Source organism: Cynara cardunculus (assembly GCF_001531365.2).
Source record: "Cynara cardunculus var. scolymus isolate 2C chromosome LG 5, CcrdV1, whole genome shotgun sequence".
Lineage (NCBI taxonomy): Eukaryota > Viridiplantae > Streptophyta > Magnoliopsida > Asterales > Asteraceae > Cynara > Cynara cardunculus.
The window spans coordinates 3,897,076-3,917,038 of NC_037532.1; the positions used below are offsets into that span (position 1 = coordinate 3,897,076).

The following is a 19,963-nucleotide window of genomic DNA, read 5'->3' on the forward strand; positions in this document are numbered from 1 at the left end:
GTTGTTTTCTTGAAGTATCGTTGTCTCTGAATGAATTACAAAACAAGTTCTTCAGCGATCACTGAACAAGCTCAGTGTATGATCGCTGGAACTGAAATTACAGACACAGAAATACATCGAAAGGAAAAAGGGATTATCATCAAATCACTGAGAGAGAGGATCAACACCTAGGCCCAAGGCCCTCTTGACATTTAATATGTAGTGGACCCAACTAGATAGTTAAGACAATTTATCACTTTGGTAATATAAGACACTTGAAAAAATGAGATTTGGTCTATGCAAGACAAACCAAATACCCAAAAAGGCCCGTGAGACACATCAAAATTTTATTTTATTTATTTGATCCATGTTCGCATTCGCTATCTCACTATGTATATGCGTGTGATTAATGGACAATGATAATTGATAAAAAGGAATGGAAACGTGAAAATTTTAAATCTGAGATCTTTAACCCCCGCCCCCAACCAAAGGTGATTTACTAATTTGGGAAAACTTTCATTCAATCATGGATGAAAATAACCGTCCAAAAATTTCCCATTTGTTCATATCAATCAGATGAATCTACATCATCGACGTAATGACATGGTTTTACTGCTAAATGAACATGAAAAGGATGGAGAAATTCAAGACAAATGGTCTTTATTTATCAATAACAATTGTAAAGCTCTTGTAGGCAATACATCAAACATATGGGCTACATACCTCCAAGAACACACTCCAATATCATAACTTGATACTTTGAAATCCATATGCTGAATCTAAAAACAAAAAGTCGAAGAAAAGATTGATTCCATATAAAGAAAGGAGAAAAACCAGGAAATTACTTGAAATATTAACTGACCATTAGTTGCTGACAACGATGGTTTACTGCTTCTCGAACCCTCCCTTCTTTTTTATATATAAAAGCAACAGCCAAGAACAGGTATGATGCTTATGGAAGGAAGGAATCTGTATAGCATACATAAGCATTGCCGGAAAAAACACATAAGAAACGTAGATCAGACAACGAAAGCATTCGTATCTAAATAACTAAATGAGACCCACCCAATTTAGGAGGTGTTTGGGATTGTTTATTAAAATAACTTATTGACTTATTCCGATGTGGTACCGGTAAAAATCACTTCTGAGTGTTTGGATAAACAACTTATACCGGTGCCAAACCGGTAATAAGGAGTTTTTGAAAAAGTTAAACTCTTCTGACTTATAATAAGTTGATAAGTGTTTTTGAAGAAAAACATAAGTTGTTTCAAATAAGCAAAGCCCAAACACCCCCTTAAATGATGAAAGCCATGATCGACTATGTTTGATCCATAAGTTATAGGTTTTTGAGTTGGTTTTTCGTTAAGTTCTGTAGAAATAGATAAAGTTGTTTTTCTGGGAAATTTTAAATTTCTGCATAAAACTTCCCTAGATGCTTACTGGATAAATCATTTTTTATATCATTAAGTCGCTATCTAAAAATCATTTATAGCTGACCCGATAAGTTATGAATCATATAAGTTGATTAAGCTGCTAATATAGTTCTTACATTTATCAGGTAATTCCAAAAAAATGACAATGAGATCATGGAAACATTCCATTTTCGAATTTTTTCTCTCTTTTATCCATAGATGATTTTGATTTTAATTATAAGTTAAATTTATTTTGGTCGTAACGATTTCACATTTTAGTCAAATACAAATATTTTTTCTCAGGAATCCATCAGTAATTCTTAAATAAACCGTGTCAACAAAAATTATCTGGTTTCCCTTGGTTATCCGTCAGTAATTACCGACGGTAATGATCCATGACTTCTTTGCAGTGATAACCCCTTTTATAGCAGTGTTTGTAACGTTGGGATATATCGTTAAAGAATACAGAGAATCTAAGAGGCGTTGCTTACATTTTGGTCGAAATATCCTTTCCAACTTATAAAATCGGCACGGGATCATTACTCCGTGTAGAATGTATCGTTTATTTTGCCTCCGTCATAGGTTCAAAATACCTATAACACCACTCTTGACGCCATTCTGTCCTAAAATGTTTGTCACAAAGTTTTTGTGACGCCGGTTGTGTCGCTATAAATACAAACAACAAACAAAAATAATTTAGGGGATGTTTCGCAAACATTGAATAGTTTGATGTAGAATGATTAAGTGATTCTGTATGATTCGGTACAAAATGAAAAATGGATGTTTAGTAATTGTTAGAGCGGAAATTCTAAAAAACATAAAATTAATTACCATTTTAACCCTCAATGACTCCAAAAATGCCTTTTAAACATATGCAGCCTCAAATGAAAGTTCATGGTAAATTTATGTCATTGAGACATTTCATCAAACACTTGATTTACATATTTTTAGTTCTAAAACCTGGATAGTAGAAAATGGTGCAACTTAGTCCAAAAAACATATCTACACAAAATCCAAGCATATCCAAATAAAGAGGAATAAACAAGACCATCAAAACAACAAAGAGGAATCAAAATAAACAAACAAACAATGAAACCCGATATAAAGGCGACCATAATGTGCAACAATAATCAAACCATCAAATTAAACAGCAAAGAGAAATCGACTAGACGAGAATCCACGAGATGGAAGAGGAATCGATGAGATACCTACAGATGTGAGAAGATGAAATGCAACGATGAGCAATCTATGAAGAAACCAACCTCAAGATGATTTAGGGAGCCCCCAGATGACAAACCGCTCAGAGGCTAACGTAGCACTTCAGAGGTTATCTTTTTCTTGCCAAACATGATGCTCCTCTGACCGAATAATAGGTTCTCTCTTAATGCAACCGTTAAGAAGTAAACAAACATCCCCTTAAAAGTGTTACTAAGGTGCCGTTTACCAAACGCTTACCCGGGTAAGCGCTTACCAACTCAGTTTTACTTTACCGGATGAATATGGCAAGGACTAAAAATCTTACCCGGTAAGAGCGAATGCAAGAATCGAGAGTCTTACCCGGTAAGTGAGGACGATGACTCTTACCATGGTTAGCGCTTACCGGGATAAATTGTTGCATACAATGTGTTTTAGTGAATAAAATCTTACCCGGTAAGTAAGCGACAATGTTGAATTTTACCGGTAAATGCTTACCGGATAAGTGTTTAGGTGAACGGCCCTAAAAGAAACTTTCCATATATAGAAATAAGGAATGGTAGGAAGATATTATTATGTTTAGAAAGCAACTATGTCAAATAAGACTATACAGATTCATTTCCGACGCCAAGTGGCCATCGCGTAATGTCGTGCAAGTGTGTAATTAACTCCTCGTGAAAGTCCAGTTTATTACAGTGTGTGTCGTTTAGGGTTTAGGGTTTAGAATTTGTCCAGAATATAAAGCATGAATACAAACGGAAAGCATCTGTTTCGGCTACGATGCTATACTGATTGGTTTGACTTTAATTGGGAGACCCATGGAAGGATATGGCATCGGTTGTCGGGTGATGACTTCGTTTGGATGTATCAACGACCATTCATACATTGTCACGAGCTTATGTATCGTGATTAATGTTTCCACCCTCGCAAACTCGTTCCCTAAACACGAATGTTGTCCTCCTCCAAACGGTATATAAGCATAAGGGGGAATCGGTGTCGGAAGATTGGTTTCGAAGCGAGATGGATCGAACTCCGTCGGGTTGACAAAGATATCGTTGTCCATGTGCGTGCTGTATGCCGACCAAAACACCTGAATGAATTTAACTATCAATAATGGCTATATTTTTCGAGTTTACTCGTCTTAAGGTGATGTTTATGGATTTTGGGATATCTGTCACTACAATAAAATTGACTTTATAGGACGCCTAAAATGTCTTAGCATCTTAATAAAATGCTTTATAGAACTTAAGTTTATAGGACCAAACCAAAAGTTGTCATATCTAAATGTGTTACAATAGGTTTATAGAATGTTTTTTCGGTGTTTCAACAAGTTATTTAAGACACTTTTAAAATAAAGTGTCATAAGATGAGTTTATAGAACATATCTCAAAAATGTTCTATAAAATAGCTAATATGACACCTTATTTTAAAAGCGTCATAAAAAACTTGTTAAAACGTCAAAAAACGTTCTATAAGTCTGTTGTAACATGTTTAGATATGACCCTTTATAATTTGGTTTTATAAACATAAGTTCTATAAAATATGTTATTAGGACGCTTAGACACTGTAGACGTCTTATAATGCCAACTTTGTTGTAACGTGTCACTACAACGATTCAGTTAACTGTCTAAATATCAGTATTTACTTCTTCATGAGACATGTTATATGACCAAATAACTGTGCGTCCTATATAAAAGTGGTACAATAGGTTGTAATGACGTGTTTTAAAATAAAGTGTTCTATTAGCTTTTTTAGATACAGTTTTTAAGAAGTGTTTTGTGAACATTTTTTTTACCAAACACTTGTTTTTATAAGACATTTTTTCGAATATTATCGTATAAAAATACTAATAAAACGTTTTATTTCAAAATTGCCTTGAAAACTGTTGTGATACTTGAAAACATTCTATTGACTTTTTACCGTATGGTGTTCTATAAAACCAATTACGTTGTAATGTGTGAAATTAACATGTTTATTACCTGCCATCCTTTCGGGATATCGAATCCACCAAAGCTAGTATCGTTTACGGCTTTCCGGAAGCTTCCGAAGACGGGCGGGATGATCCTCATCAACTCTTGAGCAACTCTCCATGTATATTTCATCTTCTGTATGTCATCCCACGTCAAATTCCGATCGTCCCTTCCTTCTTGGTCTCGTTGTATCTCGACTTGTTCTTTAACCATTCGAACACGTTCATCAAATCGTATTCGTAACCAAATAATTTATATAACATGATTTGAAAAAATCAACTTTATAAGTCGTCAAATATGTCTAAATATCTTAATAAACTGTTTTATAAGATTCGAATTTATCGCACTAAAACAATTATACGTCATATGTAAAGATGCTACAATAAGTTGATAGTACGATTTTGGGCATCCTAACAAACTCTTAACACACGTTTGAAATAAAACGTCCTATTTACATTTTTATACGACATTATATAAAGAAAATGTCTTATAAAATCCAAATGTTATAAGACGTGTTTGTATAGCAGATCCCAAAAACGTTGTACAAAAAAACTAATACGATACTTTATTTCAAAAGTGTTATATGATAAACTTAACGCTTCTATACAAAAATACACAAATTGTGTAGTCTTATAAATTTAATGGTATGTTTTTAGCGGATTAATCATAGCTTATTCGATCAACTATACATGACTGTTTGGTATTGAATGATATAAAAAGTGACTTATTCAGTAAACTTATAGGGGACTTTATGCAGAAAGCCAAATTTTTTATGTGTACGCTCCATCCATCTATAAAAAAACGCTTGCAAACGTTATTTTTCCCAAACTATATAGACAGATAAATCCACATGAACAACTTTATCCCAACAAGACTTACCAAACATCCCCAAGTCATGTAAAGTAATTTATTAGGACATTTAGACATATTTGACCTATAAATCCGATTTTATTAGTGACGTCCTAGCGATGAATTTGCCGTCGCTAAGAGTGCCTTATTCCGTATAATCAGTTTCAAAATAAATGATTCGAGTACCTTCGTAAACTTTAAGATGGATTTCGGGATCTTTAGAAAGCTTCCATACAATCAAGCTCATTAAAATGGCCGAAGTATCATGGCTAGCGATCATCAAAGTGACAGCTTCCATACAATCAAGCTCATTAAAATGGCCGAAGTATCATGGCTAGCGATCATCAAAGTGACGAAATTGTCGACGATCATCTCGTATGTGATCACATCTTCGTTTTGTGTTTTGAGAGCAATCAAACTCGATAGAATGTCGCTTGCAGGGTGCAGTCTTCCCTCACGGAGGTCCGCACTTTTCTTCCTTATGATCGGCATCAAGCGGGCAATGATTCTAGACCGAGCTCGCAGCCCACGCCAGTAAGCCGTTCCCGGAAAGTTGACCGGAATAGACCAAACTGCTTTGAAAGCTAGGGAGAAATCATGGGAGAATTCTTCGATCAAAAGGTCGTCTTGAATGCCAAATAAGACCGCAGATGCGATATTGAATGTAAGCCGTTTCATGAAGCCGACAGTCGGGATGACGTCGGTTTCTTTTGTCGATTTCAGAAATAAGCTGGTGATCAAATCGTCCATCTGTTTTATATTGGTTTGAAGGCTTGATGGCTTCATAAAGCTCGACATCGCTCCCTTGATCAACTGGTACCTGATAAAGAAGTCGTTATAATATCGAATGGAACTTGGAGCAACCCGTAAATCCTCTATGGATCCGAAGATAACGAATTTTATTGCAAATAACAAACTAAAAAGCACGGAGATTTACGTGATTCATGGAATCACAACAACAAAATCGATTTTACAAGACGTTAAATATGTCTAAAAGTCTAATAGACTTAGGTATACTATACAAAAGTGTTGCAATAAGTTGATAGGATGTTTTTTTTTTTTTGCCTTTTTGGACTTCCTAACAAATTATTTTACCACACTTTTAAAATAAAGCGTTTTATTACTTTTTTTTTACATTACATTATTTTAAAAAATTGTCCTATAAAATAATTATTTTATACAAAAGTGGAAATTGTCCAAAATAGTCATTTTGGATTCCCTAATTCATTTTATAGCCGTTTTTCTACTCAACTAACCAAAATAGTCAAGATTTTACAAGTAACGCTTTGACAACTTGCGAAATCTACTTTATTGAATAACCTTTTAACAAGTTGTTAGAGTGCTACTTACGAACTGTTGATGTGGCAAATAACATATTTACATCAAGATTTCGCAAGTAGCACTTTAATTAGCAACTTCCGAAATTGCTACTTTATGAATATTATATTTATAAAAAGTGGATTTCAAGATACTAAAATGTTACTTGCAAAATTTTGGCTATTTCGCTCAATTTTGTATAGACCACTTTCAGGAGTATTATATAAAAAAGGGATAAACTAAATGAACCCTTACCCACATCAACATCAAGACTTTGAAGAAATTGAAATGGAATTTGACTACACGTTTAGTTATAATGAACTCGAATGAAATATGTCAAACGATTTAAAATTTGTTAGTTTGGTTGCTAGAACGTAGCTCCGGAATTGGAATGAATAAACCACAAATGACCAAAATACCCCTTTTATAACGATAGTGGTGGTTCATATCGGTAATGGTCGGCAATAGTTGAGAATGGTGGGGTCGGCGGAGGTTCAGAACGGTGGTGGTCGTCGGTGGTTGAGATGGAGGTCATATGAGTCTTAAATTAAGTAGGGAAAACATGGATTATTTTGTCTTTTAAGAAAATGGGGTGAATTGAAATTAACTGTGATGAAATGACCAAATTCATAAATGGTGGAATGTATGGAAATTCAATTATATTCCATAGGTAAACCAAACGACTGAATGTAATTTGTTAGGAGAATCCGATCATTCCAATTCCTTAGACTCCATCATAATCATATGAACCAAACACCCCCCTTATTTTTACATTCTCAATGCATAATTTGACCTGATTTTAAAATGAAATTGGTGTATACATCATTCTCCGTAAAGAATAACGTAACACTTTATTTCAAAAATGTCCTAAAAAAATATGTTGGGGAAAGAGAAGATACCTTGATCCAGTGAGCTCAAAAATGTTATGCTTTCCGGCTATGGTGGATAGGGTCTTGGGTTGTTTTGCAATAAGAACAGTTTCATCGGACCCAAGTATAAACTTGTTCCCAGATTGACCAATGATCACCACCGTTGGTGCACCCATGAGGGATGTTTTGAAAACTGGCCCATGTTTCTTAACCCTATGGCTGATCCATTCAGACCCTTGGTCTTTCTTTTGTGCTTCAAGAAAGCTCAAAGTCTCTCCAATCAAAGGGTACCCTAAAAACCCTCTCGGCAGATTTTTAGATCTATCTTTCTTTTTCAAGAATAAATTGAGAAGCAAAAATGCAGAACCCAATGTGATTGCAATTAGGAGGAGGATAGACATCTGAATTCCCACTTGATTAAGCTTGGCTACAATAACCCTTATATATATATATATATAAATGATACTTATGCAATGCAGCGAGATACATATTGATTTTAATATTTCATTTTATTCTTTATCTCAGTCGATTTTATTAATCTTATGTGATTTTGAAAAAACGATGATGTTTTTATTTTTGAATAAAATATAAACTTGAAAATATCAACAAAAAAAATTGACAAAAAATATATCGATATTAGTATCAAGTTAACTATTTAAAATTCATATTTTTTGTGTAAATTTTTAATTCAAATTTTTATTGTAATTTCATTTAGGTTCAATAACGAAATAACTTATATTTGGTTTAATAATATAATTTTCTTATAAAGATAATAATTATTTATTTTGTTGGAACTCGATAATTATTCTAATTATATTTTAAATATTTTATAATTAAAATGAGATGTTTATCCTCTAAGATTATGTTTATCTACAGTTAGTTACAAAAATTCAAACATGAAACTTTAATAAGTTGTACTTATACATAATTTACTTGTAATCTTGAATTTTAAGTAATATGCATCAATATACAGTATTTAATGCATAAAAAATAGTTTTAAGAGTTTTTGTTAAATGCTTTATAATATAGTATATATATATATATATATATATATATATATATATATATATAAGGGAGTTCATCTATAATCTGTCTAGATTATACAACCGATGCAACTCACTTATCACCATCATATATTTTTTTTATTTTCTTTTTTGGTTTTTTTAATTAACGGTAGTCATAAACGATCAAATGATAACTGGTTGTAAGAATGTAAATGATTGCACAATAACCTACTCTCTCTCTCTCTCTATCTCTCTCTCTCTCTATATATATATATATATACACACACACACGTACGTATATGTATCTTCAAAGGGATTAAGAGTTTGTCTACCTAAACACTTACCTGGTAAGCGCTTAAGATAATATTCAACTTCATCGCTTACTTATAGGGTAAGATTTTTTCCTACCAAAATGACATCGTGTATAACAATTTACCCGATAAGCGTTGACCGTGGTAAGAGTTGTCGCCATCATTTACCGGGTAAGACTCTCAGTATGTGCCTTCGCTCTTACCAGGTAAGATTCTTGGTACCTGTCATATTTCATCCAGTAAAAAAATATGACTTAATAAGTACTTATCCAAGTAAGCGTTTGTTAAATGGTCCATAAATAATATAGTTGGAATAATGTGTTTTGTCGATTGTGGAAGCATCTTGATTGAGCATATTTTGGTGATATAGTCAATGAAGGCTGATATTGATCGATTGTTTTTATATGAGTTTGGTTTCGTAGATTCTTTGGTATAATCGACTTTCTGTTTTTGGTAAGAAGCTTTTTAATTCAATTAATAATTAACTTTCTATAAATATTAATATTTTAAGATATTTTTTTATTAGTTGATAATTACGTTATGGTTTTATAATAAATTAACAAGATATATGAATATTTAATTAAAATGGTTGTTTAATTGGTTGAAAATTATACCAAAATATTTGATGGGTTTAATCAGATCAAATGGATAACTGATAGTAATATCCAATTGATGAAATCCATCTGATCCAGTTATTTATTGGACTTGATTGAATTAGATGTTCAATGTTAATTGTATTTGATCGAATGTCAAAGTATAACATCCATTGAATGATTGGATTGGATCAGATCTACCTAAATTAATTGGATTTCAACCGATGAATACCACTAACGTTTGCCGTTTACCCATTTTTCTTTAACTTTATTTGAAAAATGAGTTTTTATATATTGATCTAGAAAAAAAATTAAATTTTGAGAACACCAATCATAAGGTCCGAGACGACCCAAAAAGCAATTGATCATTTCACAAAAGTCGAAGAGGTTTTTTTTACTAATGAATCAATAGTCATAAAGGCGTAGTTGATGAACAACAAATGAATATTCCTGTACTACCCCTTGTTGGTCCTAACCTTGGATTGTTGTTGCATATTCAGCTCCTGTTGCAGTTGCGACTGCTGTTTTCTTTCTACATTACATGAATTGATAAGAACTAAGAAATAAATATGGAAATCAGATTCGATTCCATGGGCATTTTTGTCATTTTGGTTGGATTTGATATAAAGCACAGTGATTGAAAGTGAAATGATAATTTTTTTTAAAAATTTTTATAACTAAATGACACACAACAGCTTTAAAAGGAACTAGATTACATGGTGTATCTTTTACAAAAACCGAAGATCTTTTTTTTCTTCAAGTAAAAGGAACTTGCATAACGATCTTCCAATGAGTAAGTGTTGTTCATACAAGGAGCAAGAAAGGAAGGAACGTCAAAATACGAAACACGACAACAGTTAAAACAGGTTTGTGGAGCGAGGGCGTGAGCCACCCTATTAGCTTGTCTCCTAACTGACTGAACCGGGAAGAAGTCATGATGGTCCAAAATGGCACAACACCAGACAATAACGTCCCTAACTCTGAATTATCATCTTCCGAGGAATTGAACATATCAATTACAGGCTTGGCATCTGTCTCAAAAATTAGTGTTATAACTTAGGGGCCGTTTACCAAACACTTATCCTGTAAGTGCTTACCGGTAAATTTAACACTATCATTTACTTACTAGGTAATATTTTAGTTCACAAAACGGTATCGTATGCAACAATTCATGTGGTAAACGCTTATCGTGGTAAGAGTTGTTGCTCTTACTTACTTGGTAAGATTTGTGGTCATTGTCTCGTTCTTATATTGATAAGATTCTTGATTTTTATCATATTCATCCGGTAAGATAACATGATTGTCAAAGACCTTCCAGCCTAGTGGTAAAGGCTTGGGCATGGCATAGTCATGAACCCAAGTTCGAGCCCTGGGAGGGGAGTGTTGCCGACATTTAAGTGAGGCCATGTTTAGCCTCCAAATTTGCCGGGGATTAGTCGGGCTTTGGCCCGGACACCCTTACAAAAAAAAAAAAAAAAGATAACATGACTTGTATTCATTTACCCGAATAAACATTTGGTAAATGTCCCCTTAAATTTTATTGCACAAACCAAAACACCAAAAAGGCTTATAGCTTCGTAATCTTCTAGCCATGAATAAAATATTTAACAAAAACAAAATAATGGGCCACCGGCCCACCAGTATTGATAAAAATGAGCCCAATTGTAAAAATTATGGCCCATGGGAGGAGACTAAAATACCAAAATCATTTGGTTTGTACGAAACCCTAGTGTCAAGTGAGCCACGCAGCAGGAGCAGGTCATCTTCTTCGTGAAAGATCCGCACTCAGAAGGATTTACGCAAAATGGTTGGTTTGCTGATCAATTCGTTAGTTTCTGGTTACAATCTCCATTGATCTTTCTTATCGCCTCCATTTAACTGATTTTTGTGCGTGCAGACTTTCAAGCGAAGGAACGGAGGACGCAACAAGCACGGCCGTGGTCACGTCAAGTTTATTCGCTGCTCTAACTGTGGAAAATGCTGTCCTAAGGTAATTATTATATTTTCAGGCTCTTTGTCGTTCGATTTCTATTGATTTGGTTTCGTTTCTAGATTTAAATTGTTGATTTTGTTGTATGTGAGTTTGTTTTTAACGATTTTTTGTTGGAAATTATTTATTGGTGAATTGATTTTGCTATGGTTCTGTTTGCTAGGTTAGTGGATTTCACAAGTAATGTTGGTTAGATCCTACACTGGTTTCTGGCATGTTTTTCTTTGGTAATTGACAATGCTAGATAGAAATTCTCATGCTCGCCAAGTTAGTTGCTGAAACCAGTCTGAAGATGATGTGTAGTGTTGATTTCTTATACGAGATTTATCCCATTGATATCTATGTTTTTGCTTTTGTATTTGCAAGTGATAAGATAAACTATTTAGTTACTGGCTGAATCAAGTTTGGTTTTATGTCACGACCCGATCTAATCCTATATGAGTTTATTTGTCGTCGAGTCATTGAGTTGTTATATGGATCTTCTCATATGTTTGCTTGCATATATTGTTGTGATTAGTGATAGAAACTACTAAAGTCTCGGGATTGAATCTTCTCAAAATTACTGGTTTACAGTTGGGGCATGTAAATCTTGCTAGGCGATTATCTATTTGCACTAGATCGTGAATCTTGACTGTGTTAACATGAGCTATTAGCAGTTAACAGTGTGTCAAATTGAGCCGAAAGATAGTTCGAGATGCTCATTTTTACAATTAATGGACTTCTTATATTCTTGTCTTTTGTTAAGCATTGGGTCTCTCTTTATCAATTTTAATCGTTGATTAGGACAAGGCTATTAAAAGATTTCTTGTGAGGAACATAGTGGAGCAAGCTGCTGTAAGGGATGTTCAAGAAGCTTGTGCTTTTGATCGTAAGTCTTGCTTCCGGTGGATTTTTATTCATATAACTGATGTAGTTGCGAATAATTATTCTGATTAAATGACGAGTTTCTTTTTTCTTTCAGAGTACACCCTTCCCAAGTTGTATGTGAAAATGCAATACTGTGTTTCCTGTGCAATTCACTCGAAAGTTGTTAGGGTTCGCTCACGAACTGATAGGAGGAACCGTGAGCCCCCGAAGCGATTCACTCGCCCAAGGGTATGCTATCTACCCTTGTTAATACATTTCTTACTCCCTCCTTCCAAAAATAAGTGTTCATGTTTCTATTTCAGTTTTTTTCTCAAAATAAGTGCCTACTTTCCATTTCTACTCTTAATTATGAGAGGGAGAAATTCAATACTTCATCTATTATTAAGGGTAAAATTGTCTTTGTTAATAAAAAATGGTAATAGTTACACATTTCATCGTGGACATTTATTTTGGATCAAAGGGAGTAGTATCCATAAGACGTTATTTATTGATGCATGTTGGACTTTGGTATTAGTTGTTGACATACTAGTGACGGATGCTTTGGACTAATATTTTATTATCATTCTAGTTTTAGACGCTTTCCGAAGTCATTTGTGGTTTCATCGTTTCTTTTGCTAAAATAGTCGTAGCTTCTAGGGGTGGCAATTTTGTACCAAGCCACACCAGCCAACGTTTGTACCAACCGTACCAACTTAATTGGTACCAATTACAGTCGGTTGGTAGTACCGTACCAAGTATGCACACTTGTTTGGCACACAGTATTAGAAGTAGCGGTAACCGTGGTCCCAACTTATTTAATGATTTATTAGTTTTAGTATTTTTATGTATTTAATATTGAAAAATATAACTTTTAACTATTTTTGTTTGAACATTTGAATGTTTTCAAGTTTTATTTCTTGCAATTGGAAACCTTTAGACATGTTACGTGAAAACACAAAATGTCACTCAAAATTTGAACAAAGTGACAAATTTTCATATATGTAACTTGAAGTTGGTAAAAAACCAGTACCAACTGAAAAATGTACCAAATACATTTGGTTGGCACACAGTATGGGATTTTGCATACTAATTATAATTGGTTGGTACACGGTATTGAGGAAAAAACTTGGTACTGTACCAAGTCCACCCCTAGTAGTTTCTATTGAATTGTTAACACATGGTTTTTTCTTAGTTATTGGATTTTCCTTTCATGAAACATTTCAATTACTTTGTGAGCCAACGTTTGGTTTTTGACTGGATGTTTTTTTGTTTATGTTTCAGGATGATTTGCCCAAGCCAGGTCAAGCACCCCGTGCAGGTGGTCCAGGTGGTCCTCCCCCTGCTCGTACTTAAGTTACCGTCTGATGAATGAATGTACCATGAGGTCAATTTTGAATTATCATGCTTTTAAATACCGAGATTATGAATTTAGATTTTGTATTAGATTCTTGTTGTTCCGGGAAAATCGGTGATATTTATAACTTCATTTGGGTATGCCGGGTTGATTTACTCGGTAGCATCTGATTCTGTTGCTGACTGGAGTTCATTTGATATGAGCTATTTCATCCCCAGCAGTTAATACAGATAGATCCTAATAAACCGACATCCTTTCTTATCGCTGTTTATTAGGGGCTGTTTATCTAATTGCTTATTAGTATGAGTCAACACTTCTACTTACTTTACGGGGTAAAATTCTCGTGTATTAAAACATCGTATGCAGCTAGGGGTTTAAACAAGCTGAGTTGAGTCAAGTAGTAGGTTATTTGAGCTCAGTTCGAAAAAGTTATACTAGGCTCGAGCTTGAGGTCAAATATTTTGAGTTATCGAGCTGGTACTCTTCGATTAACTTGTTTGATGGCTTGAGGTTGATAACTTTTATATTTTTATTCTATTATACATGAACATATGAGTATGTTTGACTCGAAAAAGCGTATGCTTGAATGGTTCAGCTTGACTTGGCTAGACTTGAAGAACTTAATCATGCTTTCAAACAAGCCGAGTCGAACATTGATTTTATGATCCTTGACTGGTCAAGTCACATGAGTTCTATCTTGTGTTCAAGATCGACTAGAGCTCAAGAATTATTAAAGCTTGAGCTCGAGTAATTTGTTAAAAGCTTGACTCATGTACACCTTTATATGCAACAAATTATATGGTAAGTGCTAGCCCGGTAAGAGTCGTTACCTTCATTTACCTGGTAAGGTTTTCGGTTCTTGTCATGTCCTTGGTCGAGTTCTTCATCGACCCCTTATTAGCTTGTCTTATAGTTCTTTTCATTTGATATGTCGTTAAATAAACGAAAGGATTCTGATGAAATCAGAATGAAGCTAATATAAAGAAAATTTAACGTCAATCATATAAATTGTCTAATCTATTTTGATTTAAGAAAATTTTAGGTTTCTGTTATTCGACTTTTGAAATTATACATGATAGTATAGTTGTCTATAGTTTGCATTTCGTGTTGAGGGCAATTTGGTCCTTCTACACTTGTATTCTCCCATGGTGTCCCGGTAAGTAAAGAAGGGTTTGACTCATGGGTCGTTTACCAAACGCTTACTCGGGTAAGTGAACACCAAGTCATATTATCTTGTCGGATGAATATGGCAAAGACTAAAATCTTACTTGGTAAAAGCAAGACGAGGACCAAGAAAGCCTTGCTCAATAAGTGAGGGCGATGACTCTTACCACGATAAGCGCTTATCGGGTAAATTGTTGCATACGCAACCGTTATGGTGGACTAAAATCTTACTCGATAAGTAAATAATCGTGTTTGATTTTACCGGTAAATGTTTATCGGGTAAGTGTTTGGTAATAGACCCGCTAATGTCCGTTTACTATACGTTTGTATTTTTTAAAATAGAGAATAAAAAATCAAGATCTCTAAAAAATAATGTATTTCCAATAGATTCTCTATTTTGGAAATTATACTATGACATATTATTAAAATATTCAGTATTTTTTTATAAAATATTATTTCTCGGTATTCTAGTTGGTAGGAAAAAAGTTCTCTTTTATAAATAATAATTTTTCAAGAGTTTTCTAAATTTGAAGAATTTCACCCTCTCTTTTATACTTTCTCTGTTTTGGAGAAGGCTTTGAGGTATTTATTGGAGCAAAAATCTTCATTTTGGAAAATTTGTTAGAGATACTTTGATCGGAAAAGATTACCATCCTCACTTATGTTATTAGGTGATATTATCGACTATCAACATGTATTGCTGGTAAGTAGGGGTGATCATCAGTTGGGTTGATCGGGTTGAAGGCATTTGAACAATCCAACCCAATGCTTGCGGTTTGGAAAAATCTCAACCCAACCAAATTCAAACCAAAGTGCAACCCAACCCAACCCGTACGGGTTGGTCGGGTTGATATTTTGGTACATTAAAATATTTTTCTGACATTGAATATGTTATTTTCCTACTCATAATTTCTTTTTCATCATCAACCATTTGATACAACTTATCCATATTTCTTACGTATATCACATTCTGTTAATTTTCTCAATTTACATATATATGCTCATGGTTACTGAACATATATACGAATAAATTATATAGAGATGTGAATAGATTGAGAATATATGTATATGAAAAACACATACATAATAGTGTAATTGTGTAATGTATATATTAATAGAACTCCAACAATCATATTAAATTCAAGAAATAAAAGGATATCGGGTTCATCGGGTTGGGTTGGGTTCAAATAATAGACCTAATACCTACGGTTTGACAATTTTACAACTTGATTAGACATTGGGTTGTTTCGGGTTGAGTTATTTCATGTTGGGTTGGGTTGGTCGGGTTTTTGAGCACCCCTACTGGTAAGTGTGTTTTATCCAGTATATGCTTATAGGGTACGTTTTTTTTCTCAATTACCGGGTATGATTTTCAATCCTTACTATGCTCTTGCCGAATAAAATTCTTGGTGCTTGTCATGTACACTCGATAAGGTAAGTGACACTTGATAAACGTTTATCGAATAATTGTTTGGTAAACGAGCTTTAGTTCAATTTAGTTCACATACATTTACGATGCAATAATCAGTCCAGTATGTGACATACTCGTTGATTAAAAATTTAATTATTCAGGTGTTTCTAGACTGATGTTGTATTAGTTGAATTGGTGTAATGCATTGAATGTTCTGAGACTTTGGTATTTATTATTTAAGTTTCTCAGATGTTTTAGACTTCTGTCGTGTCAGTTGAATTGGTGTAATGCATTGAATGGTTCGAGACTTCGGTATTCATTATTTAAGTTCTCGGTTGGTTGAATTATTTCTTTAGTTTTGTAAAAGCATCTCCAACAGTTATGATAAAAATAGAAAATTTTAAAAATTTAGAATTTTTTTTTTTGCTTCAACAACTACGATAAAAAAGAAAAAAAAAGAGATAAAGATGTAAATCTTCAAATTTTTAAAAAAATATCTAAGACACTACAGAACGTAGAAAAATAATATTTAATTATTTTCCATCAATAAAAGGTATTTAACTTAAATGTATAGAAACGGAAAATAATATTTTATTAAATGTATTGAATATTTTATCAGTATAGTTAATGTTAGAATTGTTAAAATATAACAGCTGTTATAGCTGGATGCAATTTTTTTTAAAGATTTTGACTTTTCATTTATAACATAGCTGTTGGAGATGTTTTAAAACACTATATCTTCACGCCTTCCTAGGGTTTTAAGAAGGGTGCTACAAAGAGTTTTATTTAATAAGATTTGTAGAATAAAGTATGTTTGTTTCCTCACGATAATTTGGCTTATGAAAGAGGTACGGTTTTATTGGGTAATGACGAATGACGAAAAGGGTTATGCATAGGTTAAAACTTACAGATGGATATTAATTTGAATTTCAGTAAAGTTTGTAAAGAAGGAATGTATAAAAAAAATTATATACTGGCTTATTCTGTTTATTTGGTTTAGCCAAAATCGGGAAAAGAAGAAAACTAAAACCAAACCAAACACGACTATTTTATTCAGTTAATCATGCCATTTAACACGAAAACCAAGTAACCTAAATTTTATGGGTTATTCGAAAGGTTGACTACCGCCAAAGAGTCGGTGGAAAAAGGGGGGAAAGCTCTCCGTTCCTGGTTCTCCTGAGTACGTTCGCAATAATGAAACTCAAAGAAATTGATGGAGGCCCGCACAAGCGGTGGAGGGCAGCCTTAAACAAAAACCTGTCTCCAGTGACACCAAACGTGAAGGGACATTTTTTCGTTCACTTAAGAGTTAAGGTTATTCAGTTTCGATGTCTAGTACTTGTCAAAACTCCCCGCCACTATGTTCCTGTGGCTTCTGATGAAACGTCAAAGGAGAAGAAGAAATAACCATGATGTTTTTGGTTATGTCTAGGATGCACAACGACCTTCTTTAACACCTATGTGTCTCACTGTGTTTGTGTATGTTTAGATGTGGTGGTGGTGCATGTCGGGACTAGTCTTCCAGAACACTGATTTTACTTGGGAGCTTTTTAATATCAAGTATTTTATTTGAATGTCAAATACGTGTACATATATTTTACACATTTGTATAATAAAAACTTACTAAAGATATGCAAATGACCTAAATACCCCCACATGACTAGCACATCAGGGACATTAAAGAACTCAGGGGCTGTTTACCAAATGTTTTCCCGATAAACATGACAAAGACTAAGAATATTACTCAGTAAGAACGATGGTAAGGACCGAGAGTCTTACTCTGTAAGTGAGAATGATGACTCTTACCATGTCAACGCTTACATGATAAATAGTTGCATACGATGTAGTTTTGATAGACTAAAATCTTACGCAATAAGTTAAGTGAGGATGTTGATTTCTACTAGGTAGCGTTTGGGTAAACGACCCCGTAATATTAGGAACAAAACCTGTAAAAAAAATACAGAATTACAGACTGTTTAATGTATTTCAATACCTAAATGATAGAAGAACACATTTTTTATACATCACATGGACAATTTTTATAATTTTCTAAAAAAATTTATAAGGAAAGTTTGATTAAGAGAAAATAAAAAGTTTCTAAATCCAACAGCAAAAAGTCTCCCAATTTGGTAAATTAAAGAAGTCAACCACAACCCAAACAAGTGAAGCTTTTTGGCAATTTTTTCCCTACAATTTCTAAATGTTAATAATTTAATTTTAGAAATTAAATATATAAATACATTTTTCTGATTAACCTGAATATCCAACTTGCTATGTGAGCCGACTAGTCTCAGGATGATCACCTGATTTATGGGTAACAAGAGAATTTTTATTCTTCATTGGATTTGAACATGAATCTCCAGACACTTTGGACATTTGGAGCCCAAGCTAAAACCAATTAGCCATCACCCTTGTGGTTTACATCAATACATTTTGATTGGAACAAAAGAAGTGGAATTAATTTCAACTTTCTTTTATTCCTGTAGTGAAGTTTAAATAAAAATATATCACGTTTTATGACGTCAAGTTGCTTCAATCGCTCGTATTACATGTTTTTGATTGATAATTATCACTAACGACAAATTTGCCTTTTGTTTTTCTTATTATTTATTACACTGTTAGTTCTTAGTTGATTGTTAGAGGTTGTTTGTTTACCTCTTAATAGTTCCATTAAGAAACAACCTTTGAATTGTTAATAGATGAATCTTGTTTGGAAAAAAAAACATGCCTATTAATGGTTCTAATACCCTTTGAATGATTTTGCATCCAGAGCCTGACTTAACCATTCAACACCCTAATTTCATTGTAAACAATTACCAAACAATTATATTTCATTTTGCACTATATTATGAGATTCTCTTAATCATTTTGCACCAAACCATTCAGCAACTACTAAACAACTCCTAAGTTGAACTTAAAAAACTTGTTATGTGGAATATTACATTTAAAACAAACTTTTGATATTTTTAATGTTTTTCAGTTACCCACAATATAAAAAGTTCATAAAAGTCAAATGAAATAATTTAATTGACTCTACGTATGCATATAAATGAAGAAACAAAGAGTTTGCAAAATTGCCTTTTAATAAAAATACATCTGATGTCCCATGATGAAAGATTAAGGAGTCGTTTACCAAATACTTATCGGGTGTCTTGTACCTTAACGAGTGAGTATAGTATGGATCCATAATCTTTATTTTATTAACCTGGATATCCAACCCGCTATGCGAGCCGACTAATCCCAAGGCGACCACCTGTTTTGCAGATAGCCCGGAGTCATCGCATTTGAACCTCTGTGGCCACAAGGGGACTTTTATTCATTTTTGGATTTGAACCTGAAACCTCCTGGTACTTTTGATCTTTGGAGCCAAGCTTAAACCAATCAAGCACCACCCTTGTGGTTATACATGAGAGACATAATAAATACCGAGAATCTTACCTGATAAATGAGCGGGATGGCTATCACCCAATTAGTGCTTACCGACAATCAATTTTGATGACCAAAAATGTTACTCGATATGGGAAAGAGAGATTCTTTTAAGGACCATTAGTGTAAATTATAGAAAGAAAAGGACAAAAATGTAAATAAGTAATACTCTAGGACCATTTTTAGAATTTACTTGTTCAACTTATTTAAGATTGAAAAGAACACATGCTGTTTGCTAATTGTTCCAAAATCATCCCCTCGCTTCCATCGCGTC

The 19,963-nt window shown here is 33.6% G+C and overlaps 3 protein-coding genes across 3 annotated transcripts; 1 reads left to right on the forward strand and 2 right to left on the reverse strand.

Moving 5' to 3' along the window:
* Positions 1–3,360: 3,360 nt before the first annotated feature.
* Positions 3,361–4,768, reverse strand: LOC112512223 (cytochrome P450 716B1-like). The gene is made up of 2 exons (XM_025118090.1): positions 4,565–4,768; positions 3,361–3,675 (listed from the first exon to the last, which is right to left on the reverse strand). The coding sequence occupies exons 1-2, from the start codon at positions 4,766–4,768 to the stop codon at positions 3,361–3,363; spliced, it is 519 nt and encodes a 172-aa protein (XP_024973858.1).
* A 915-nt stretch (positions 4,769–5,683) lies between these two features.
* LOC112512224 (taxoid 14-beta-hydroxylase-like) lies at positions 5,684–7,991 on the reverse strand. Its single transcript, XM_025118091.1, has 2 exons — positions 7,621–7,991; positions 5,684–6,224 (listed from the first exon to the last, which is right to left on the reverse strand). The coding sequence occupies exons 1-2, from the start codon at positions 7,989–7,991 to the stop codon at positions 5,684–5,686; spliced, it is 912 nt and encodes a 303-aa protein (XP_024973859.1).
* Positions 7,992–11,217: 3,226 nt separating this feature from the next.
* LOC112512633 (40S ribosomal protein S26-1-like) lies at positions 11,218–13,951 on the forward strand. The gene is made up of 5 exons (XM_025118695.1): positions 11,218–11,305; positions 11,396–11,488; positions 12,272–12,356; positions 12,450–12,583; positions 13,616–13,951. The coding sequence occupies exons 1-5, from the start codon at positions 11,303–11,305 to the stop codon at positions 13,685–13,687; spliced, it is 387 nt and encodes a 128-aa protein (XP_024974463.1). The 5' UTR covers positions 11,218–11,302; the 3' UTR covers positions 13,688–13,951.
* The last annotated feature ends 6,012 nt before the right edge of the window (positions 13,952–19,963 follow it).

What these genes read in the sequence shown, in the direction of transcription:
- LOC112512223 (XM_025118090.1), bottom strand. Translation starts at nt 4,768, where the DNA reads ATGGTTAAAGAACAAGTCGAGATACAACGAGACCAAGAAGGAAGGGAC. An exon ending in ATATCCCGAAAGGATGGCAG is followed by an intron (nt 3,676 to 4,564) that starts GTAATAAACATG and finishes AAATTCATTCAG; the next exon opens with GTGTTTTGGTCGGCATACAG.
- LOC112512224 (XM_025118091.1), bottom strand. Translation starts at nt 7,991, where the DNA reads ATGTCTATCCTCCTCCTAATTGCAATCACATTGGGTTCTGCATTTTTG. An exon ending in TTTGAGCTCACTGGATCAAG is followed by an intron (nt 6,225 to 7,620) that starts GTATCTTCTCTT and finishes CTTCTTTATCAG; the next exon opens with GTACCAGTTGATCAAGGGAG.
- LOC112512633 (XM_025118695.1), top strand. An exon ending in AGAAGCTTGTGCTTTTGATC is followed by an intron (nt 12,357 to 12,449) that starts GTAAGTCTTGCT and finishes TTTTTCTTTCAG; the next exon opens with AGTACACCCTTCCCAAGTTG. An exon ending in AGCGATTCACTCGCCCAAGG is followed by an intron (nt 12,584 to 13,615) that starts GTATGCTATCTA and finishes TTTATGTTTCAG; the next exon opens with GATGATTTGCCCAAGCCAGG.